Source organism: Buceros rhinoceros, unplaced genomic scaffold, assembly GCF_000710305.1.
Source record: "Buceros rhinoceros silvestris isolate BGI_N320 unplaced genomic scaffold, ASM71030v1 scaffold5281, whole genome shotgun sequence".
NCBI lineage: Eukaryota > Metazoa > Chordata > Aves > Bucerotiformes > Bucerotidae > Buceros > Buceros rhinoceros.
The window spans coordinates 47,586-73,153 of NW_010393546.1; the positions used below are offsets into that span (position 1 = coordinate 47,586).

Below are 25,568 nucleotides of genomic sequence, written 5' to 3' on the forward strand. Positions count from 1 at the left end.
GAGTGTGGCAAAGCCCAAAATTCTGCAAAGCCTGGAATTAGCAAGATTACAGAAAGTTGGTTTTCCTCCTTGAATAAACCAAAACGTCTTTTTAAGAGGCTTTGTCTTGCCTTTGGAAATAAGCTTTTGTGGGTAAGGCAGAACCATAAGCATTTCTAAACTCAGTGCTATCTAAGATGAAAACATTTTAATAAGACTATTGATCACACTACTGATACCTGCAACCCCAGAAAACAGTTTCATTACTACTGTTGCTGGAATTCTTTGAAATAAATTTCCACATTGTGTTTCAAGTGACCTATCTGCTCACATTTCTCCATTCCATCATTCCTAGGTAGTACACCAAAACTGGTTTTACTCCTTAAAAAGCTGTTTTTTCCTGGTGGGGATTTGAAAAAGTTTCCCTCAGCTCCTAAACTCCTGTCTGTCTGAAGACTGTACATAATGACTTTATAATTGTGACTGCTTGTCCAGCTTATGTGTGCAGCAGCCACTATGAAGGAGAAACACCATGGAATTTTAACAATAATACTAAACTGTTTGAGGTAGGAAAAGAAAAGTACTGTAGGAAAATGAAACAAGGGAAACCACAGATATACCTGTGCTATGTTATTACAGAACTGGTGTAAATAATTTTAGGCTAAAAAAGCAATGTATTTTTACAGGATCAAAATAAGACAATGTCAATTCTATTTATTTACTCTATCAGAAATACCATAGTTTGAGTAAAGAAGTTGTCATAATAGGGAGGTTTTAAAAATGAGATGGCATAAATAACCAATTACATTACTTTTTATATCCTGTCGTTTTAGGAGCTGGCCAAATTCTGCCAGTAAAAGTAACTAGATTTATTTTGAAATATTTGACAAAATTCATTACCTAAGATAGGGATCACAGGTGAGTGAGAAGACGACTAGAAGCCTTCATGTTTTCAGGACAAATATTGAATTGTCTTATATTATACAGGTTGGATGTCTATGAGAGTGGGCTGGACTTGACGCCCAAAGAGATCATTTTTAGTCCTAAAACAATTTTTCATTTACTACAAATGACTCTCAGTACGATGGATATAAATTCCTACATTCATTTCCTTGTATAAAACAAAATTACCTCTATTATTCCAGCCTGGCGAGTAGGTGGAGAGAGACCTGCCTCAAGGTCGTATGTTAAAAGGGCTTTCTCCCATACTGCTTCATGCTCGTACGTTCTTATCCTGTTTTAAGTTAACAAGAAGTTTTCAGTTTAAGTTCCTTACTAATAAACGAAAGCAATGACTTTAAAGAACATAAGAACATTCACAAATTATACCGTGCCAATGGCTGTAACATTCTTCCTCCACCGCAGCCATATAGACTGTCGGGTTCTCCAATGCTTCTATATATGTCCATGAGAAGGTCCTAGAAGAACATGCGCCATAAAACAAAGAATTACCTCATTTGGAAGAAGTACCAGTGAGTTTTATACGTATCATGCAAGCTTATAAATACAAGTCCTTTCATGTAACATGTTGTTATCATTGCTTCATTCTCCTTTACGCAGAATCCAAGCCAGCTATCATCACAGGAAGAAAAGTTTTGTAGTCTAGCGAAACTCCTCAGGACTACTTTAGTCCTCTGCTAAATTATTCAGAAAACAGCGCTGGGTCTTAGGTGGCCGGGTTCAAAAGCGAAAGGCAGTAGTACTGAACGAGCGCCAGACAAAGCAGCTAAGCAATGCATTTTGAAGGGATGCATAATGGAATGGGCTAATGGAATGGAGTAATAAACTATGGGAAGAAGTAACTTAGACAACGCTACCAAATCAGATTTTATATATCAAATAAACCTGTAAGAGATAATTCTACTTTTGTTTTCATTATTACAACTTGTTACACCACTTGCTAATTTTTAATGAACATATCCCTCTGACAAACTGAAAAATACGTGTCCGGTTACTACCATGAGGGCAGTTCTTCAGGGGGCACAAAGTCTGCTTTGCTGCAATTTAAAGTTTGCCAGTTAATTAGGGTCTCAGGTGAATGAATACTCAATTTACTTGCCTGGCAAGGCCATTGAGGTCACTGTGAATTAGAGCATTTAGGGAATTCTGAAACACAGTTTTTGAAGTCCAACTAGATCTGCCTTCAGGTCAGATGGAACTACTGTAAATTGTAATTCCATGAGAAGGTTTGCTTTCAGATTATGAAGCACAGACATGTACCTGTAAACTTATGCCAGTTTCTTCTTTACTTTTTTCATCCAAAATAGTAATAGTTGTTTTTTGACTTTCTTCTTCAAATGTTAAACTCTTAGCTGCTTTAAAAGACGACCTAGAAGAAATGTTTCAGCTGGTAAAGTTAGATGAAATTTCATACAAAGAACTAAAGAAATTCTGAAACAACACTTAAGTAGTAAGAGACACAAAGACCAAATGTGAGATCAGGCCTGCCATATCCTCAGGCTCTCCACCAGAATGACAAAGTGATCAGCTGAACTGAGAATATCAACATCAAGGGATTTCAACATCAAGGTGGTTTTTCAGAGAAAAAACAACCCACCCTGTGAATGCCCGAAGCAAGAATGCTCTCTTCTGGGAAAGAATAAAAGCAACTCCATAACATATATACACACAACTGTTATATATTATGTTATACGTCCACTGCCTTAGAGATATTTGTTGTCAAAACGAAGCTAGTAAACTAGCTCCATATTTTGAACTTGCTAGACTAGGAGACAAAGATAATTGTCTATTATAGAAGAAAACTCCTTCTACAGGGGTCATTCAACTCTACTCACACAATTATCATCATCATTATGCGGTTTCTCTCTCTCCTGTTCACTCCGCGCTGTAATTGTACCACTAGCACACTACCAGTTATCGGAAACAGAGTCTGAGAAGTGTTCCAGTTAGAAAGCAAGATTCAATACATTTTAGTATTCAGAAGCGCTAACTTTGGTGAAGTTTCTCCAGAACACGCAATACTAAGAAAACTTTGTGCTTAGAAGTCAGAATGACACTAGTTTGAATGTACCATAGCTAGCAAACTAGCAAGGTTGGGATCACATTCAAGGACTGTTAGAAATATTTTCCAGGTCTATACACACACCTAAGGAATTTTTTTAAAGTCTCCTTGACTCTTCATATAACAGAACACTACTGGGAGACACAAAACATGATCCATTTTACCAGAAATGTCAAGGAACTGCATTCTCCAAGCCTTGTACCTTTCTTGCTGCTTGTCTCTATTTATCTTGTCTGCGTAGATTTCTGCATAGAGCAAGGCTGTGAAGTGAGCAGCGCAAGACTGTGCTGCTATAGCAACCGCCAGATAATTCAGGTCTAGCCAGAAGCTGTCATCAAAAACTGTACCTGAAAGAGATCTGATTAAATAAAGACTTTAACATTGCTGTAACAGACCTCTCTAACAGTAAACAAAATAAATGCAGTCCAACTACTTCGCCTTCCAAAGGGTAATTTTATCCCCCCAAACCCATACCACAAAAAGTTTATCAGACAAAAAGTTTTCAGGAAACTCCTTCAGCAGAGTTTGAATCCTTCAAGGTTAGCTGTATCTCTTCTGTCACAAATGCAAGGACACTGCCGCGTCTTCATTTAACTCACGTTTTCTACAACACCCTTCTTCCTTAATTTGGAGTGTCAAGAGATCTTAGAACAGCCATAACTAAATTAAAGCAACATTTTGGAAAGCTATAATTCACCTCTTTTGTCTTCTTAAGTAATCAACAACAGCAAGCATGGCTCGTCGAGATACTTTATCCAAACTTCTAAAATTCTGATTTTCTTGATCTGGGATGTTTATTTCAAAAGAAAGAATACAATGAACCTTTGTCATAACATATCCATTTACAAAATAAAAAGGTGTATTTTGTACTCAAAACTGCCTTGGACACCATTTCCAATACTAGTTTGTCACAAAATGTATTTCCCCTCCTTACACGATGTTAGTGACATTACAGCGGCTTATACCACAATTTTCTTTCTCAAATTATCTTTGCGTTAATCATTTGTGGATTCCATTTCTTCTAATAGAATTCAGATATGATCCAATATCATTGCACAAAGCTCCATAACAAACCTCCTCCCTCAGGGTTGAGTCATATAAAGTTATTTCAAAGCCTCAGAAATGCTTATTAGTAGTTTTACTGTAGATTTTATAGAGTGCGTATGATTGTACAAAACCCACTATCTCCCCCACACAGACACATAATTTTAAAGAATTCGTATATCCATCCCTTGTTTCTGGATTAAAAAGACAATCAGATGGCTACAGGTTGTGTTCTGGTCATTGGGTTAATAGTTCTTTGAATTTTTCTGGACATTATAGATTAGAAGAAGCACGAAACTGGGAAAGCATAAGCAAAGGTTTGACTACTACTATGCTACAATAAGATTTATTTTGAAAGATTCATTCAACAAAAAATTACATCTCTTCTGCAAATTAGTAGATTCAACTGACACACGATGCTGGTCAGACTGACACACACCAACTCCAAAATAGTCTCCATTTTTGGTTTGGTGGGACCGACTCCTGCCAAGCAGTTGGCAACCTACAATTCGGTTTGATATCCCAGACAAATCAGTGATGGCATGATGGTCACACTATTTATGCTTTAAGTTGCCAGGATTAACAGCCAATTCCTAGAACTTGCATGTCAAAATGGATCAACAGAAAGACTCTTATTAGAAGGACTCAAATCTCTCATGTCTAACTGCTTGGTCTTTGCCACAGTTTGAATCCTGTTGGATCGGAATTAAATTTATCTAGGTTTTCTAGGAAGATTTTCTCCTTGTTTTGATAGGGTAAAAGTTTCTCCACGAAGAAATTGTTAGTCACCAGAAGTTTAAAAATTTTGTTTTGGATACAAACTGCAAGTTTAGAAAACTTAGAAAAATTCCTTCATATTTTTCAGAGAATATTTTGGGTTACTTTGTACATCTGAGCATAAATGTCTGTACGAATTTCCCTGGTTGCTGAAGGAAATAAAAAATTCTTAATCCTTTTCTAACTGACAAAGTGGGACAATAATAAAAATATCCAGACTGTGGGAAAAGCTTGTTACCTGACTTCAAAATGCGAAAGAATACTGCTCTAGCCTTTTGCCTGGCCAGGCCAGGCAATATCTGCAAAAAGTACCTTAAAAACCACCTTGTATTGTCAGGCTTATTTACACCACTCTTAGTGAAAAGTACAATCCTAAGGGTTCCTTTTTCTCTCAGCAACCTGAAGCTTGTATGACTTGCCTGTAAAGAGACTGCAAGATACAGTACGGACTTTGGTGACGTGTCACTGAAGAAGGGAGTTGGAAGATAGAGCAGAGTAGTTACTGCACAAAAAATATTAACGTGTAGTTACTGTATTTGTGGTAAGTAAAGGGAAGCTAAAGCAAGGGTTAGTCTTCTTTCCAAGTGGAAAAACCAGGTTGAAAACTGCCTTTAACTGCTCTTGTTTGAGAAAGAGAGTAATTTAACTGACTATTAGTCATTTAAAGAGACAGTCCAAGACTCAGTCTTGCAGCACATGACGTTGGATCACATCTAAATTCAGCAATTAATAAACATTACCCAGTTCTGAATAAGGAAAGAAGTTATACAGAAGAAAGTACTTGGGAGCTGCCAATGAACAGCTTCAAAATCACTGGTATCTCCATGGAAAACAATCAAGCAGAACCTTCATATGCATCATACGTTTGATGTCAGAAGATATTTTTTTCACAATCAGAATCCCTCTTTCAGCTGAAACAAAAATATTCTGACATTACCTGAATCTGAATTCGGAGGTGTAGTAGATCTAGATGAGGCAGATCTGCAACAGGCTGTAAAAAACTTCTGGATATGAACTGACAAAAGACTTCGCCAAGATTCATCCGAGTCATGAAGAAGGATATCATGAATCAGGTATGGAAGCAAAGTTTGACACAAGGCTGTTTTCACCTAGAAACCAATCATGCACAGCAGCTGCTAAGAGAAACAACCGAAGTCTTTCCTTCTCAGCTTACAACCAAACTGGCCGCTACTCAAACACACACGTAATGCTCGAGAAAGAAACCGCTCAATAGGGCTATGCTGGCGTTCAGTTAGAGCGGTCATACAAAGTTCATCGATGTCTACAGCCCTCTCTCAAATCTTGTATTTCAATAGTGTATTTGACGGGTATCTGCAATATCTGGCCATGGAGGATCTGATTTACTGTTACGAAAAAGTAGTAACGTAAGAGTAGAAATTACTCTTTGCTATCAAGATGAGTAATCATATATTTTTCCGCATCACAGTGCACATACATATGCATCTGTACATACGAATAACGTAGCTCACCTCGCACAGCGGCTTCATTAACTGGAGCACTTCATTTTGCACACCTCCACTGTCCAGTATGGACCTAGTGAGGCGCTTGATCCAGGTCTCATGACTTTCTCCCAGAGGAATCCACAGGTTTGTGTCATCCAAAGTCTCTAAAGGAGCCTCTGTATGATTAGCAGGTACCTCAAAAAACTAGAGGGGAAGAAAAAATATATATATTGCAAATATAAACAAATTCTACAGCATTTTAAAAACCATACTGAAATCTGCACAAATTAAAATATATTAAATATTAATTGTGCTTTAATTGATTGATAGTATCAATTTTGTTCATTAAATGTAGTTTTCCAAGGAAATCTGGAAGCATTAAAAATTAAATTTTACTGATAACATCAACAAGGCCACATGAGATGTCTCACTTAGGTTACAAATAATACGTTTGAAAATAAGGAAATATCTGATTTATAGATAATTATGTGTCTTTTTTTCTGACCTATTTTCCACTAAGTTTTTGCATCAAATGACACCGGAATCCTGAAAAAGAATGTATTAAACTACCAAGCAGATAGTAAAAAATTGTCTAATAATGAAAGCTCAGAGCTTTCTAATGTCAAACTGGTAATTTCCTACGTGAAGAAGCCACAAATGCTGAACTGAGAAACAGATGTACCAAAGCAATCACATTTGCAATGAAGCTGATGAAAAGTCTCAATTTTGTATTCATCAGAGCCTATTTAAAAAACATTTTAAAATTTACTTTTTTTGAATTACATGTTTGTTTTCTCTACCCCATATGCCATATAAATACGGTATAGCTGAAGAAGTACCTTCTTCCTAGACATTCTGAAAGGCTGTAGATAGATTAACAGGGGATCAGCTTTATTTTTATAAACTTCCCAAAATTTACTGCCAGAGTCGGTGGCTAGTATGTTTTTCAAGCAGGAAACAGCAGCAGCTCGAACATCAATACTGAAAGAATAACATACACAATGGCATTGTTATTAATTTCATTCAGATGTTTTATTTTCAAAATCACCTTTATAAACACACAAGACGAATAATTGCACGATCTAAGAACACGTACATCAAATCTGAATATTTTGGACTAGGATATGCCATTGCATATTTTGTGATAAAGCAAAGCACGAGTACTTACTCCCCAGCACTGCTATCCTCTACAGCACAGAAAAGACTGGCCTGAGATTCTGCTGTGAGACTAGAGACTTTCTAGGAACCATCTAAGCTCGACCAGGTAAGTAACCTGAGCCTTGAATAAGCACGTGGTTGGACATTAAGAGGTGTTAATAACGCTTCCAGAGTGTTACTCTGAGATGACCTGAAGAACTTAATGGCTCCTACTTAGCTTTGAAGTAAATAAATTAAGTATACTCACCATTTATCTGTTAATGCAGTATTTATCTGGGTTAACATTATGAAGACCCACTGATGTTTTCTATCCTCCAGTAAGTCCACTGCTTTAGAATCCAGCGCGTTTTCAGCATGCTGAAGAGCTATGGTGGAGAAATCCATGGGACCAATCTCTCCCAAGCAACTTCCAACAGCCTCTGCAAATGCAAATGTATCATTGGCTTACGCACAACGAAACAAGGTCTCACCCTAAAAGGCTGCAATTAATATAAACTACTTTAGGACTTAGATTATTATGGGGTAAAAAGCTGCAAGCATTTATAGATAATCATTTGAGGAGCTTCACGATTAAAATTACATGTACGCAAATTTTGCAGCTTCATAAATAATACAGTTATGGTTTCTAACTCAATTTTCTAGGAGTGCCTATGGCTCTGGATTTTGCAGTTTAAATCAGATATGGTTTTATTTTTAGTTGTATCAGAAACACCTAAGAGGAAAATGACAAAATGAGAGCCACTACGAGACAGTCATTTTCATTCCCTACAGCTATGATAAATACAAACAGTAACCTGTGAATTCGATAATTAACCTACATTTTACATAAAATTATGGATCAATGTGTTCCTCATTTGCTTTCCAGACAAAATATTTTTACAAAACACGCAAGTACATACAAGAAAAAACAAAACAAAATTGACCTTAAAAAAGGGATGCCAATGTTAGCCAGAGAGAAACTAAAATCTATTTCCCTGCTCTTCCCTTCATACTTAGCATGTGTCTTGAAAACATTTCCATTTTCTACAACATCGTGTTCACCACCAGAGCAAATAAAGAACAGGCTGAAGACATACAGGTGGTGTTTTGAACTACATTTAACGAGTCATGTAAGGGAACGCAATGCAGAAAAGGCTGGAACTTACAGCCTGCGGTGGTGCTGAAGAATGACTGAAGCCAATGGAAGCTTCAGCATTTTAAATTATCAGTTACTAGTCTTTTAGACAAAAAAAAAAAAAAATATCGAGGCAAATGTTCTCATTACTTGTGTTGCTGCCTAGTTTAGACGTCCCTTTTCAGTAAAGACCACCTTCGGGGAGGCACTCCCCACTCAGGGAAGACAGGATTTAGATTTTAGCTTTGGTGCTCTGGATCACTCACTCATCAGGTGCCCAATGTAAACAGTAAGACTAATTTTAATAATACAAAAGAGGCTTTAAGATGAACAACTATCTTAATTTCCACTAAGACACGCCTTTCCAATTTCCCGTAAGTTATCTTTAATTTTTCTTACTATTTTTCAACCTAATAAAGTGACCCATATAACAGCAGATAATTCTTTACTGAGTTTAGAAGAGACTTGGTCTAAACTGATGACAATTTAAGTTACTATTCAAAGCTGCAGAATACAGTAACTGAAAAACTGATGTATCACCCCCATTTTAACATTCCTGATGGCCACCTCTGGCAGCAAATGCAAAATAGCAGAGGGAAGCAACATTGAGAATGGCCACAGTTTCGATGTGGGCGTTGCAACGACAGCCCTAGGATGCCTGGGGGACTAGTTAACTTACCCAGCACTGCTTTTTCACCCGAATGGTTAACTGCCGTCTTGGACAGCTGCAGTAAGCTCACCACCAATTTCACTACTCCCGAATCTTCTGGCTTTTCTATCATTCAGAAAGGAAAAATAAATCCCTAAAAGATCACTGTATATTTGTAATGTGAACGTATGAGAAGAAAACACTGCTTCAGTGTCTTTTATCTGCAAATGGCAACATGCATCATTAACGTTGAAGCAAGCTGGTATTAAACAGTACATTAAAAATATTATTTTTTCTTATTCATCATGTCTTGAAAAAATTTCTGTGCATTCGACTGTGCCAAAGAATCCCCAAACCCCAAATACACAAATGCTATTATTCTCCATGTTTCAATTTAGAAATAATTCAATACATGAAATATGAGTTAGTGTAAGAATGTCATCTGAAACAGTGAAGTTCACCGACAGCACTTAAGCTAAAAGCATCATTCTATTCTAAAACTGAACCCAAGGATTATCCCAAAGTAAGGCTTCCTACCAGTAATTCCACACAATTTGCTAGCTTTCAGTTGCCTAATTAACTCTGTCAAATTATAAGCTCTTGAGATGGATGTTTCCTTACACATTTGTTGCCTGCCTGTGGTCTTTTTGTTAAATAAACATTCCAAACAAAATGGTTTTACTGATTCCAAGGAACAAAGTCTAGGAAAAAATATGATTTGCGAATGTAAAAAACCAAAAAACAAAACCAGCAGTCATTATTTTCTTGATAAAAAATCCTGCTGCCCTGTTGACTGGAATGGAAACCTGGAATCGGGCTTCACGTTCGTTGACATTTTTACAAAAACGAATATACACGTGGCCAAACCGCAGTAGTTAAACGTTATCTTCCAGCCCACAGTTTTATAGCCTTTATCAATAACTGGTATTTTAATTCTTTTTAACACCTAAAATAATCATCATAGAATCACAGAATGGTTTGGAAGGACCTTAAAGTTTATCTAGTTCCAATCCCCCTTGTCATGGGCGAGGACGCCTTCCACTAGACCAGGCTGCTCAAAGCCCCATCCAACCCAGCCTTGAATTCTTCCAGGGAGGGCACATCCATGACCCCTCTGGGCAACCTGTTCCAGTGTCTCACCACTCTCACAGTCAAGAACTTCTTCCTTTTATCTAACTTTTATCACTACACTGATAAAGAGCCCCTCCCCAGCTCTCCTGGAGCCCTCCTTTAAGTACTGGAAGGCTGCTGTAAGGTCTCTCGGAGCGTTCTCTTCTCCAGGCTGAACAACCCCAACTCTCTCAGGACTGTCCTCACAGGCCAGGTGCTCCAGCCCCCTGACCATCTCTGTGACCTCCTCTGGACTCAGTTCAACAGCTCCATACCCTTCACATGTTGGGGGCTCCAGAGCTGAACGCAGGGCTAAGAAAGCAGTAAGAATAAAGTTATTTCCACGTGCTTCATAGACTTTTATATAGTATAAAGCAAAATCAAGGCAACAGGCCCATCAAGGCTGCGAGGCTGCCTCCAACAGAGCAAGAGTAAGTATTTCTTCTCAGGTTTTGCCAGTCAGGAGATTGGGGATTTCTGATCAGATCTTCCTACCCAACAATCTCTCTGAGATACATTTAACTCCTTTTAAGGTCCGTTATGCTTCTGATCTCCACAATAAGTGGCAGTAAGTTCTATCCTGTATATATTTTGTTTGAATACGTGGTTTCTCTTGTAAAATCGTCAATTTAATCTGTTGTTTTAACTGTGATGAAACCCTCAAGTGCTCCCCACTCAGATTTGTCATACCATTCACCAGTTCACACGCCTCTCTGTATTCCTCTTCAACCTCTCTTCCAAGCTCACAAGGCTCTCCTCTGATGGAAGTTGTTCTACACAGGCTTGTTGCCTTTTTGCTCTCTTTTCAAGCAAAATTTCAAGACTCAAATTTTTAAGCTATATTTAAGATGTGGGGACATCACGCACTCACACTATGGCCTTATGACAGACTACTATTCTTCCCAAAATTTCATTTTGTGCTTATTTACAATTAATTACATCAGCTCTTTCTATCTTCCTGTTACGCACACAAGCTGGTGAAGACTTGAAGCAGAGGAGAAAAGTGAAATGGTCTGCACCAAAACAGCAAGGGTCTGGACAGAAGGCTGAAACAGAACACTGGGATGTGACAAGTTTCAACTAAATCCTACCGTTTTAAAACTTCTATGAGCTTCACTTTCTAACATACTACGCCTTTAATAATATCTAGCTTCATTACATTTAAAAGATTAAGGAGATTCATTTACCCATCAAGCAGCCATAAAGCAACGTATCACACACTGTCCTGGTCATTCACAATCCTAAGTGCCTCATGCCAAAAGGGGGAAGGGCATTTTATGCTCTCTTCCATATAATACCTCATACAAAATACTGCAGCTTTTGCATGAAAACAAATGCCATTCTACTCTGCATGTGAAATTATAATGATGTTACACTGTTAAACACGCAAAAACCAAGACACAAAATAAAACTTTCAACACCAAATTAGAATACGATTACATCGCTACAGCTAAAACTAGACAGAAAAGAAGCAAAATACATAATCGCATGCCAGTACCCTCGAAATTTTTCAGAAGATCCTTCATCTGATCTTTATACTGTTCCAGTTGTTTGCGTAAATAATAGAGTCCTTCAAGTCGTGTTACGGGCAGTGAATCACAGACACCAGCCGAGAGAAAGTGATTAATTTCCTGCAAAACAACATTTTGTATTAAGCACACACAGAATACACCTGAAGGCTTCAAGTACAGAAGTGTCTCTCCGCTGTTCACAATGTGGATATTATTAGATGCAAAATAAGAACGGAGACCTACAAATACCTCAGTGTCTGAAACTGGTGATAAAGAGAACGCACGCGTCCAGTTTAAATCTTGCTCAACTATATCCAGAGCTAGAAACTTTCGAAAGTTTGCATTACAAAGAACACTGCCATCAGATACATTTTGAAATGCAATTACCTCCAAAAGAGAGTATGGTCCTCTACTGTATTTTATTTTCTGTTGAGTTGCTCGCAGATCTTTAAAAGCAGGATATTCGGGAAACGGATCTAAGCATTTGATTGCTTGGTACAGATTTTCATTATCCTTGTTATCAATCACCAGATACTTCAACAAGCCTAAGACCTGAACATATAAAGCAATGAAAAACAAAAAAGACAAAGAGACATTTTTGAGCCATATTTATTGAGGTTATAAAGTTTGTATTTCTCCATTAAACTGAGAACTCTATAAAAATGGTAAGATAATTTATTTACACTGTGAAAAACTACAAAATGTTTAGAGGTTTAGGTTAAATCACAGATACTCTAAAACGAAGAGTCATTTTTGCTACTCCTCCCAAACAGACATCAAAGCTTTTATCATCACAGCCTGCAGTTTCATCCTGTCTTTTGATGAATCCAATTTCAAATACCAGCCAACACAATCATTACGACATCGGCAATGATTTAGCAACACGTTGCACCCAAGCAGTCCTTCGGATGTTAGTAGGATTCTATTATTTTTACTAACTAAAATGCCTGTAATTTGAAATCTGGGCAAACGCCTAAATATCATCATTTACTGCCCAGATATATAACAGGTCACAACAAATCTGTCCAGATCATAACAGATCTGTGACTTGAATAAATGCTTGCTGAAGGAGTACCACACTTTCTTCACAATAACACTGCTTTTATGCTTTACTTACAAAACAATGAAACTGGATATTCAATCCAGGCAGCTCTGAGGAGCCTACAATCCAAATGATGATGTTCTTATTTGGAGACCTGTATTTACCTGGAAGTTATTAACTAGCCTCCACTCAATGTTAGAAGAAAAACAAAGAGAAGAAACAGAATTGATCAAGAGAAGAAGGACTTCCCTGCAAGAGTATGATATGAGAAGGTTTCATATTTTGTATCAGTTCAAAGTCGGAGAAATTTCTGCCTGCCTCACTTTGTGGATGCCCAGGGATGCCGCTATGTTGCCTGCACAGTGCGGCAACACTGTACTGCACAGTGCATGTACAACCATTTGCACAGACATATTAGAAATCTAATCATGATCATTTAAGCTGGAAAAATGACTGTCAGGGTATTTTTAACTGGGTCAGCATAGCCCTCCAGCTGAACTGGAAGAACAAGGAGGACAATGTAGGGCTACGCTGCAGCCATGGTGGTGCTTATCATCCCATGGGATCAGATGAAGCCTGCTGACAATCATGAGAATTGAAGCGCAAAGGTACACTCTTCTCATCTTCAGCTACTAATTATAAGTCTCTGAATCTATCTGTATTTCCTCCCCCAGCAGAATGTACATACAAATCATTGCAAGAACGAAAACAAGGCTTGTCACGCATCAGAAACTGCTTCATTTCTCTCTTAAGGCCTATTTGCTACATTTATTTTAAATGATAATTTGTTAAATAAACAGCTGAACTACTGAAGTCTGTTCTTTGCACAACTTGCCTCTCTGTCCTCTAGACACCTTCCCCCTTCCACAGATCTTCACTGTATCTCTTGTGAAATTATTCTGAGCTTTGTAGGTAACTGCTTGGCTACTTGATGCACTGTCCTCGTTAGCTTGTCATTACTAGTTGTCTAGAAATGCCACTGTTTATCTTTTCCTTAGTGGAACCACTGACTTGGTGTCTCCACTCAACTAAGGTAACAGCTTTTCTGAAAATTACCCTGCAGGTTTTAAACCTCTTCCAGATTTGGCTGAAAAAGGTGCACAGATTCCAAGCAGACATAACAGACATTGCAACAGCATTAAAGCATATTAATCTCAGCAATTATGACACAAATACAACCCAATCACTATTTAAAGCCATACAAATTAAATATGGAATATAACATTCGCCAGAATAGGAGTACCAAAAGTAAAGACACATTTATTTAAAAATTTAAAGGTATAGTGTGTTATATCCCAAATAAGATTCTTTACATAAATCTACAAAGCATAGAAAAAGGAATTAAAATTGAACATGAGTGTAGATATAGCTTTAATGGCAGTGAACATGAACTAACAAGCACAGGTAAGGAATGAGCAGCATCTCAAAACTACCTGCTCCTGAATCTCAGGCTGGTCCATGGCAAGAGGTATTAGGGTTCCTACAATAACATGAAGGTGGCTCTCTAGAGCATCCTTGCAACACGTAACTGCTGTGTGACAAACATGGTGAAGCAGATCACAACAGAGCGAAAAGCTGCGCATGGATATTTCTCTGATAACAACAGGTCTGTCACAGGAAACAAAAAAGTGAAATTAAAGAAATACGAATTATCATTGTCTCAAGTATTAACCTATTATTCACAAAGCAGAATAGGGGAGAAAGGAAAATATAAATAAACTTTACAAGAACTGATTCTAAACTTTACCAACTCAATCAGCTCTAAGGATTTAGCTCAGGAGACATAGGAGAATTAAAACACACAGAATTTGATTGATCATGTTAAAAAATGGAGAAAAAAACTTAAATACATTCCAAAAAGGGAAAGAACCCAAAACCCAAGCTAGAAAGAATTTTAGATTATTATTTGACAGAACAATGTTGACAGAAACATAACAAAGTGGAAAACATGGTCCCTGAACTCTTCTCTCTCACACATAGCCCGTAGTTAAAAAAAAAAAAAAAAAAAATTAGATTACAAAGGAGACCTGGGAATTATCTAGTCCAGCTTCCTGCCTCAAGCAGGGGCAACTTCAAAGTCAGATCAGGTTCTCAGGGCTTTGTTGAGCTGAATTCTGATGCGTTCCTTGGATGCATCAATCGCCTCTACGAGCAACCTGCTCCAGTATTTGACTAGGCTCACCGAACAAATTTTTCTTCCCCTGATGTCCAAACAGAATTTCCCATATTGCCACTTGCAGGGTGCTACCTCTTGTCCTATCGCTGTGCACTTCCAGGAAAAGCTGGGCTCTACCTTCTCTAGGAGTTATCTTTTCCTCCAGAAACTGGAGAACAGAAATTAGATCAACTCCACTTATACCCAGTCACCCATCCCAGTCTGTCATTATCTCTCATGTCCTGGCTGGAGCTGCCCCACACTGGACACAGTGGTCCTACTGCAGCTTCGTACGACTCGGAGAGGAATGACTACTTCAAGCTGCTGGCCACGCACCACTCTTGCCAGGACAGTTCAGTACCCAGCCTTCGGTGATGAAAGGCAAGCTGCTGACCCATCCAGCTTGTCCTCCAAGACTCCAGGGACCTCTTCTGCAAAGCTACTTTCCAGCCAGTAGCTCCCAAGCCTGTCCTCATGCATGGGGTTATTCCATCCCAGGTGAAAGACAGGCGTTGTCTTGGTTCAACTTCACAGTGTACCTATTGTCCCACTGCTACAGCTAGATGAGGTCCCTCTGAATGGCAGCCCTGTCCTCCAGTGCATCAACTGCCCCACCCCAGGTCAGTGTTGATCCTAATAACGGCATTTATCATAAAATACACACCTCTCTTCAATATCTTAGGGTATAAAATGCTTCCAACAAGCAAAACAACCAGCTTGCGCTTGAAGTCAATGACATTTAGGTGAATGACTGCCTTGGAAATTCAAAGCTAAACCTCAAGTAAGAAAATATCTCTAGTTCCTTATGAAAGATGAGAATCTCTATCGAAATGTTAAGCTTGATGACGTATCAGTTTTCTCAATTTGAAGACAAGTTAAGGTAACAGGTACCAATTCTCACTCATTTTGTTAACTATTTATTGGTGAGAATGTAAATGTCAATGCTATCAACTCAGTAAGCACATTTTATTTGACATGTGCTTACTTTGCACTTAACTCCAGAATTTGAATTTTTCTCCTATGTCCTTTAAATTACCAAACACTCCTCCTGTCATCAAAATCTCCCAACGCTTCTCATTTCTACAATTTGACAGCCTATTATAGATACAAAATTCTGCAGTATAGTGAACATCTGGATACAAGGATAACTCTAAACATTCCACGTTTTAGTAAGAGTTCTAATTTCAAAATCCTAAAATATCAAAGAATGGCAATTTAACTTTTCCTTTCAACAAATTTCAATTATTTCTACAAATTAATTAACATCTACTAGTGATCCTGAAATGTGAGGCTACAAGGGAGCGCAGACAAGAACAAGATATAATTACCGTATTTACCTGCTGTTGATGTAGTGAATCAGGGTGTAAATTACATCTCGGAGGACAAAAGCCCATGCTCCTCCTAAACCATCTTTTATCTCTTTAAGTAACAAATTAACAAACAGGTGATAAATTATAAGAATTCTGTGTTTCTTGTAAATGTTGTTTGTATCTGATGCATGCTTACAAAGGGCTAGAAGGATTTTCTGGAACGAATCCTAAAAATGAATAAACTATGAGTAAAAAAATAATTCAGAATGCCAACAGAGCTATACTTTACATCAAGAAAAACTTAACTTGATATATATTTTTTAAGAATATGGACAAAAATGTTTTATTAATTTTATTGCTTTAAACAAACAAAAGATCTACATAGAAACCAATTCTCCAAGCAGGACTATAAGCCCCATATCTCCTAATTTTCTTTTTTTTTAACCGCCATGAGAAAGGTTATGCATGTTTTTCAGGAAACCAAATTTTTCTAAGAAGTGATGTTACAAGACAGTAAAAAGTTTATGATTTATTGCAAGGGCTGCATAAATTGATATGCCATCATATTTGCCTTCAACAACTGAAAATCAGAATCACGGTGTCTATAAAATCTCACGCTGTCAGTAAGATTTCCTCAACCTTTAAAATAATCCTAACTATTTATACATCATTTTCTCATGCATGTAACAGTTCAAGCATTAAATTTTTGTGAGGTTACTGTGCCCGTGAATGTAAGACTTTTTCCATTTCAGAAGTCAAACAAAAGAATAAAAAGTTTTCTAGGTTTGTATTTTTTCCTCATATACACATGACGAAAATGTGCAATTAAATGAAAATGTACCTATAAAAGAGATTTTATATTCTACAGAAAAAGAAAATCGTCATTACATACTTACAGGGCTTTTAGAAAGAACTGCTACGAGACTTTTTAATTTGCTTTTATGACAGTTGCTAATATAGTTCAAGGTTGCCTTAATCACGTAAGATGGAAAATGAGGAGGATTAGGTGCAGGATCCAGCTCCCTAGATGAATAAAAATTAAGATTTTTTTTTCTTCCCCAAATCAAACCCCACATATTAAATAAGTCTCATCGAATAAACACGTAACTCCCACAAAATCTTTTCTGCTTTCAGTAAGTAAAAAGCACCACAAGCATCGAGCACTTATATTGCTAAAAAACCCAGACATTTGTCTCATCTAAGGTATTTCATTGGAAAATCTAATTGCAAGTCATGGATAAAGCTTCTGCAGTCTGTAATTATGGGAACAATTGGTCAAAAAAGTAATCCCGAATCGCCCCATTATAAAAGAAGGGTAGTCACCTTTTCTGGGACCTCGAAAAGAAAAGAAATGCTTTACGATCGTAACAAACCAGCAAAATCTGTTTAATCGCTCATATTCTTACCATTCCCTTCTTAAGAAGAAAAGCTTTGGTTAGAAGCAGACACCACAGTCAGTTAATAAACTCACTGAAACAAATTTCTTTTATAAAGTTCTGAAATCCTCAGCCGTTTAACTTTTAGCAGATTTTCACAGAAATGCTTTGGTTCCTTATATTTCTACAGTACAAACATTTTCCTCAATAACTTCAGAAAGTGAAATGTTTTTCCAAATAGTTTGCATCTAAACACAAAAATCTGGAAAATTAATTCTAGATGTAATTATGCAAATAGTGATATTTTTAGGACAACAACAAAGACTGAGAAGCTCATAAAAATGAATACATTGATGGCATCAGAGTATTTCTGTTAATTAGGAATTCGTTTATTTGGCACTGCTTAAGCAATCTTCCTACCAAAGACAAGAGCTGCCACTTGAAGAACTGTTAAGACACAGTCCACTTGCCTTCTCCTTTAAAAAAATCACTTGAATTTAGACATTAAAACCTGACCAATCTTACAGACAGGGCAGTCCACCCAAATCTGAACTAACCTAAACCGGCAGTGCCACAGTCCAGCTCGGCAACGTACAACGGCACTCTTCTGCCCACCCATTCCTTCCTTCCATTCCCTACAGAGGTTCCCCTTACTGGCACCGGGGAATAACTACGTGAGAAAGCACATCACTACTAATGGCAACAAAACCCTTTAATTTTCAACCTCAAGGCAACCTCTGATGCCTGAAGGGTATGTTTGAATGCACAATGTCATACAAACACACTCAGCGTTCAGACAATCTGCAAACACGGACCGAATGTATTTACTCAGATGAGCTCCGTCTTCTACGGTGGTATCAGGTGGTTCATGTAAGGTCATCAACAGCTCCACCACAATCTCTGGTAAGTTATTATGAGATAAACTGTCAATTTGCTAGAAGAAGAAAAAAAGTGTTTTAGTAAGAAAAATACAGTTTAGCTAAAATAATTTAATACTCTTTTCCTTCTGAGAAAACTCGTTTTTTTCTGTCTCAATTCTCAATCTGTTCAACACACAATTCATTCAGAAATCAAGCCTGGTTAAGTCTTATCGATGGCGGTCACAGGTGGAAAAATTTACTTTCCTACAAGTTGTAAAAAAAAAAAATTATGTTTAATTTTACAACTAGTTCTGGAGAAGATGGCTTCTCATAAAACATTAACAAAGTATTTTAAGAGAAAAACATTACTCACTCAAACAGACACGACAGGGAAACTCAGGGTTGTATAATGAAGGGTAAAAATATTTTTTTACTACATTCTGAAAAAAAAATCAGACTTCAGGTCAACTGTCTGCCTCGAAGTTTCTATTGAATAGCTGCTTGAAAACCTTTGGATAAAAATTGGCTAGTTAGGCTTTATTAAAAAAACCACTTTTGTTTCTATAAACTTGAACTCTACATTCTTACAGAATATAGGAAAGTTTCTTTCAGGTCGGTTAAATGCCATAGAACTCAAGTTACACATTAAAGTCCGATACCTGTTTTCCTAAGCAGTTTTCATCCTTAAGCATGTCGTAGACGTGAGAAGCCGTATCTCTTTGCTCTGCTAGTTCATTCTTTCCATGGCTTTGATAGGCAAAATACGGGAGGATATTCACAAGGATCTTCGGAAAACAGTCTGCTAGAACCTGCCTCCAGTCTTTTTCAATCTTGTTGGCGAGTGATTTCACATCTTCAAATTGACTTCTGATCACCAGGTGTGGAACCAGAACTTTGTAACATGACCTACATGGAGTAAATACATTTACAGAAGCTCCTTTTGAAAAAGTCTCAAGCATAACATAGCAAATACCGTTTAACTGAACTTGTAACTGCTGTTTAGCTACTGCTACACAAAAAAGTCTTACTGGCAAAAATATAACACACAAGATACTTGAAATACATTTTAAAAGCTCTCAGTACAGAATCACAAAACGGTTTGGGTTGGAAGGAACTTAAACGCTGTCTAGTTCCAACATCCCCTGCCATGCGCAGGGACACTTTCCTCTGGATCAGGCTGCTCAAAGCCCCATCCAACCCAGCCTTCAACTCTTCCAGGGAGGGCACATCCATGACCTCTCTGAGCAACCTGTTCCAGTGTCTCACCACTCTCACAGTCAAGAACTTCTTCCTTTTATCTAATCTAAATCTACCCTCTTTCAGTTTAAAACTGTTACCCCTCGTCCTATCACTACACTGATAGTGATATCACTACACTGACAAAGAGCCCCTCCCCAGCTCTCCTCGAGGCATCCTTTAGGTACGGGGAGGCTCAATAAGGTCTTCCCAGAGCCTTCTCTTCTCCAGGCTGAACAACCCCAAGTCTCAAGACTGTCCTCGCAGGGCAGTTGCTCCAGCCCCCTGATCATCTTTGTGCCCCTTCGCTGGTCCTGCTCAAGTAGATCTAGATGTCATCTTGTAACAAAATCCTGACATCTTAGTACATTTAGAAATTAAAAGTCTGGTATCACTATTGTAAATAAATCTAAATAATATGCTTTCATGAAGCAAACTTACCTGTAGAATTCCTCAAGGCTAGTATAGTTCAGAAGAACAAAAGGAAAAGCAGACAGACTATATCCGCTGTCATTTATTTTCAGCCACTCCATCACCAAATAGTCCAAATGTGATGTCATGAAGTCTTCTACACTTTTATAGCCAAAAATGTCAGATACTTTTTTCAAAACCTGTCCATGAAATAAGATTGCAGAAACAGCATGCCAAGTACATGATACTATGGTAAACTGACAGCACTTCACCTCCATGTTCCCCCGTCCCCAACCAATGTCCCCCCACCAACCTTTTAATGACTTTTTGTGTAACTCAGCTCCTACTTAGCACAAGCAATATTTTTACTATTCGTATTGCCATATCTCAAAAGAGTGTAATCAGGGAACTACAACTACCTCATAGGAGGTGATCTGCAAAGAAAGGGCAGCCAGTACACAGTTTTGTGGGGTAGAGACTCGATGTGAAAACAAGAGGCAACAAATAGAAAGAATAAAAAGAAGAGAACACTTGCACTAAAAGAATGACTGGCATGAAAGGCTGCAGTATAAACAGCAATTATTTCAGTACGCCCTTGTGAATTTCAAAATGTAAGTCCACAAGACACATACCATCTTCCAATACGTTGCATTTATTTTACATAGTTTCCACATTGGAAAATTCACTTCCAGTGAGTAGAAAAGATTTTTTAAAATGAGATTTGCAATCTTCAATGTATAGAAATCTCTCTGTATTTCAGATCTGTTCTTTTAACATATGAAATTTACTGTTAAAATTGCCTTTTATGATGCCATTATTTCTATTTAGGTCATTAAATATAATTACAAATTCATTCAGATATCTAGGTGCCACATTAGTCATGCTTTTACAACAGTTAACAGCTTTCAATACTGACAAAAGCATTTTGTACTGTTCCAATTTTAACCGGAACTTAATTTATGACCCAAATAGAAAACGGAATTTTATACTTGCCTTTTTGACAAGGTGGGGTTCTAATCCATTCTCTTTCACAGAACGGCAAATAGCAAACAAAGCTTGCTTTTCACAGACCGGACTGCAGCACAGAACAATGGTTATAAGCATCAGCAAACCCGCTTTTCCATTGCTCTGTTTGTCCAAAAGATCTTCAGGGCTTGCATCACCCCCGACCTTCAATAAGAAATAACAAAGAACTTGTACAAATATTCTGTTAGAGCAATCTCCTAATTCAACATAAGTAATTGAAAATTAAGGGCATTGACATAAACACTGCTGAAAATCTTGCTTTGGTTGCTTAAAAACTACTTCTCCCAGCTGTCTGCTCCTCTCCTCAGCCAGAAGTTACTGCCTCCAGCATGCCAGCACATGCTGATACCTCACAGAGTCCAGGTCCAGTACCAGCAGTTTAAACAAGAGCAATGCCTTACAGAGAAATGACGGAAGCACTGACAGGTCTCCTCTCTGCTCCTCCCCGATGCCTACAGGAAAGAACTGCCTCATAATTCAACTGCAGATCTTCCCCTGTTGTGCTGGTGTGATGTTGACAGTTGATGAATATTGAATAAAAGTAACAAGAAACTGCAATGAAAGGGCAGAAGCTGATAGACACATGCAAGCTGAGGTGAGGAGCCAAGGCCACAGAGAAATATCACAAGAGGACAAAGAGTTGGAGATGACAGCACAGAGGTGAAATGAGATGACCCAGAGATGAGGCCTCAACAGGGAGCCCAAGCTACAGGACAGCAGGCAAAGGGAACAGAGAGAAAACACGGCAGAAAAATGACATGCACATAGAGATAGAGCCCCGGAAAAAAAATGGAAAAGTAGGTAATGTACATGACTTAGCTTGGTAGCAAGGAAGGAGGAAAAGTGAAAGATACCAATTAATAAAGAAATTACACAGTAATATACACCACTGCATTTCTAGCCACTGCACTAAGCAAAACTTTTCCTTCACTTGAAGTTTCTTCTGAACAGTTTAATTTTTCAAGCAAATTTTGGTTTTGTAAAAACCACTGCTGTAAAGCCACTGGAGACATGATCTCACAGAAGTTTACAAATCTTGTTTTTATACTGTGTAAACACCCAATTTGAATTTACTGCTTCTTCAACAAATAGTATGATACACAGGAGCTGTCTGGAACATCAAGTGGCAAAGCTGGGCAAAACAGTGACTGACTGGATGAGTAAGGAATTTCCTGACTACCACCTTGTTTCCCCACCTCGGACTGTAAACCCAGAAGAATTAATTCTCGGAAAACTAAACACAATCATTTTAAAAGTCATCTAATTCATATGATGAGAACTAGACAAAACCAATGACTCAATGTTGGTACCAGATTTCTCATTCCTTCCTGTACTCTGAGATACACGTTCTCAAAAGCCTTTTGCTGGAGCTTCAAGGGAAGAGGTTTTGACATTCCAGAAGAATCTCTCTGTTTCACATCTTGAAATAAACTTTAAAAATAAAGAACAATAATTAGCATAACATTTAGTCTACAGAATTACTGCACTTGTACGTATCAAATAGTAAGATTCTGATTTTTCTGAGTATAATTACTTCCTTCTGAACTTTCTTGTACAGCAGCCTTTCCTTCCTCTCCCAGTATCAGTAACACTAGGAATATCTGCGGGCCAGAAAGGTGGAGAACAGCCTGAAAACATGTAAAAGCTTTCGAGTCTCTGCCACTGCAGCAAGCCAAACATCAGCTGTCCTTCATAATGGCACATGTCATATCATGGAGGACTTTGGGAATATGTTTATTGAATGGATGTACATGCAAAAAGTTTTTCAAGTATTTATTTTTTGTAGCTAAAGGCCCAACCCACTTTGCTCTTTGTAGCAAAATTGGGAACAACCCAATGGATCGGACCAAGTGTTACTCGATCCGGTTTGAAGTGACTGTTAGCATACACCTACGAAAGATCACCACAAGCTTGCCTTGTACGCATAACAATTCCTTGACTATATCCTCTGGGCACAGGTGACCTAGGCAGGTCACGGGTTAGAAGTGGTGATCGTATCTAGTCATCTTTCAATGATCTCCTCTTTCATGAATGTGCTTTTTAAACCCCTGTAAAAATCCAGACAGTTGAAGGCAGTAGATAACACACAGGATAACTGAACGTGGTATGAGGTAAACAATCCTGGAATCTTGAACTGGTTCGCTTACTTGAGCCATGCCTTTAAACTGGAAAAGACTGCCAATCTTCACTTCGTTCCACTCCAGATTTTGTATAGTTATGTTATACTTCCTGCAGTCCAACCCTTTTTGTGCAAGGGCTCCAGTTTATGCAACCAATAGCTGTGTGTAACGTGTTTCATATTTTTGAACATCCCTCCTCTACGCCTATTCCAGTTCAATTTCATACTTTTTGACGTATGGAGAAAGAAAATACACAGCATTCAAAACACAAGATCCTTTGAAAAAGTTTCTACGCTACACAACGTACCAGATCTGTTTCTAGAGGCTAAACAACTATTTTCTGTTGAAGTTTTGCATAATAAAATCAGTGCAAAATTTGTTATCATATATATACATTTATATATATATATCTCTCGTTTATGTTTCTCTATATATATCTATCTCTCACATCACAAAATAATTGAAATGTAGACAAAGTTTGAACACCGTAACCAAAGTAACTTGGTAGGCTTTTATCTTCCACCAAGGTTTAAGCTCTGAAAAGAGCGACTACTCAGCAGCAGCAGGAACACCCAGTTAGGTGAAATTAAGCATTACTCTTACAAACAGAAAAACGATCTATGTTATCACCTGGTAATCGACTTTGCAGCAAGAATGCGAACTTTATGGTGACTATCCGCGAGAAAATGTGGGAAAGCATCACTCACAGGTACATCTTCATTTATCACATTAAGGATCGCCCACTTGCAATGAGGATCAGCCTGAGGAAAATTGATTGTGCTTTAAAATACACCAAAGACCTACAATGGAATATACACGGATGTACGCAAAAGATCATAGAATCATACAATAGCTGGGGCTGGAAGAGACCTTTAAAAGTCATCTAGGCCAACCTCCCTGCAGTGAGTAGGGGCATCTTCAACTCGACCAGGTTGCCCAGAGACCCATCCAACCTGACCTTGGTGCTTCTACCACCTCTCTGGGCAGCCTTTGCCAGTGCTTCACCAAAAAATTCTTCCTTGTATCTAAATCTCCCCTCTTTTAGTTTAAAACCACCACCCCTTGTCCCGTCCCAACAGGCCTTGCTAAAAAGACTGTCCCCATCCTTCTTATATGACCCTAACTAAGTATTGTGGAAGGCCACAGTAAGGTCTCCCTGGAGCCTTCTTTTCTCCACGCTGAACACCACCAACTCCCTCAGCCCGTCCTCATAGCAGAGGTGTTCCAGCCCTCTGATTATCTTCATGGCTCTCTTCTGGATCCACTCCAACAGGTCCACGTCTTTCCTATACTGAGGACTCCAAAGCTGGACACAGTGCTCCAGGTGGGGTCTCCCCAGAGCAGAGTAGAGGGGAGAATTACCCACCTCGACCTGCTGGCCACACAGTTTTTGATGCAGCCCAGGATACAGTTGGGCTTATGTCCAGCCCTTCATCCACCAGGACCCCCAAGTCCTTCTCCACAGAGCTGCTCTCACACGCTTCATCCCCCAGCCTGTCTTGATATCGAGGACTGACTCAACCCAGGTGCAGGACCTTGCACTTGGCCTTGTTGAACCTCATGAGGTTCTCATGTGCCCACTTCTCCAGCTTGTCCAGGTCCTTCTGGATGGCATCCTGTTTCTTAGGCGTCTACACTGCTCAGCTTGGTGCCATCTGCAAACTTGATGAGGGTGCACTTGATCCCACTGTGTCATTGATGAACATATTAAATAGCACCTGTCCCAGTATGGACCCCTGAGGGACATCACTCATCTCCATCTGGACATCGAGCCATTGACCACCACCCTCTGGATGCGAACGTCCAACCCATTCGTTATCGACCAAACAGTCCACCTATCAAATCCATATCTTTCGTAGCTCTTCCTCTGTCCACTGATGTAGTCGCTTCATTGTAGAAGGCCACTAGGTTGGTCAGTCAGGACTTGCCCTTCGTGAAGCTATGCTGGCTGTCTCAAATCACCTCCCTGTCATCCATGTGCCGCAGCACAGCTCCTAGGAGGATCTGTCCTATGCTCTTCTTTGGCACAGAGGGGAGGCTGACAGGTCAGTAGTTCCCAGGGTCCTCATTTCTACCCTTTTCAAAACTGGGTGCAATGTTTCCCTTTTTCCAGTCACCAGGGAGTTCACCTGACTGCCAGGACTTTTCAGATAGCATGGGGAGTGGCTTTGGTGGTACACCACACCAACCCCCCCCGCCCCTCGG

The 25,568-nt window shown here is 38.6% G+C and overlaps 1 protein-coding gene across 1 annotated transcript in view; it reads right to left on the reverse strand.

Annotated features, from left to right (window-relative positions):
- Positions 1 to 25,568, reverse strand: part of ATM (ATM serine/threonine kinase) — a 69,887-nt gene that overhangs the window by 22,956 nt on the left and 21,363 nt on the right. Inside the window, exons 21-43 of the mRNA XM_010144875.1 lie at positions 23,994 to 24,124; positions 22,554 to 22,674; positions 21,211 to 21,387; positions 20,248 to 20,417; positions 19,230 to 19,476; positions 18,526 to 18,644; positions 17,231 to 17,357; positions 16,362 to 16,561; positions 14,303 to 14,477; positions 12,215 to 12,379; positions 11,815 to 11,947; positions 9,237 to 9,332; positions 7,691 to 7,862; positions 7,125 to 7,266; positions 6,313 to 6,489; positions 5,760 to 5,931; positions 3,699 to 3,780; positions 3,204 to 3,359; position 3,115; positions 2,200 to 2,286; positions 1,309 to 1,397; positions 1,111 to 1,213; positions 1 to 31 (exon numbers count right to left, since the gene is read on the reverse strand). Of these exons, the coding sequence (XP_010143177.1) occupies positions 1 to 31; positions 1,111 to 1,213; positions 1,309 to 1,397; positions 2,200 to 2,286; position 3,115; positions 3,204 to 3,359; positions 3,699 to 3,780; positions 5,760 to 5,931; positions 6,313 to 6,489; positions 7,125 to 7,266; positions 7,691 to 7,862; positions 9,237 to 9,332; positions 11,815 to 11,947; positions 12,215 to 12,379; positions 14,303 to 14,477; positions 16,362 to 16,561; positions 17,231 to 17,357; positions 18,526 to 18,644; positions 19,230 to 19,476; positions 20,248 to 20,417; positions 21,211 to 21,387; positions 22,554 to 22,674; positions 23,994 to 24,124 (3,073 nt within the window). The remainder of the gene's footprint in view (positions 32 to 1,110; positions 1,214 to 1,308; positions 1,398 to 2,199; positions 2,287 to 3,114; positions 3,116 to 3,203; positions 3,360 to 3,698; positions 3,781 to 5,759; positions 5,932 to 6,312; positions 6,490 to 7,124; positions 7,267 to 7,690; positions 7,863 to 9,236; positions 9,333 to 11,814; positions 11,948 to 12,214; positions 12,380 to 14,302; positions 14,478 to 16,361; positions 16,562 to 17,230; positions 17,358 to 18,525; positions 18,645 to 19,229; positions 19,477 to 20,247; positions 20,418 to 21,210; positions 21,388 to 22,553; positions 22,675 to 23,993; positions 24,125 to 25,568) is intronic.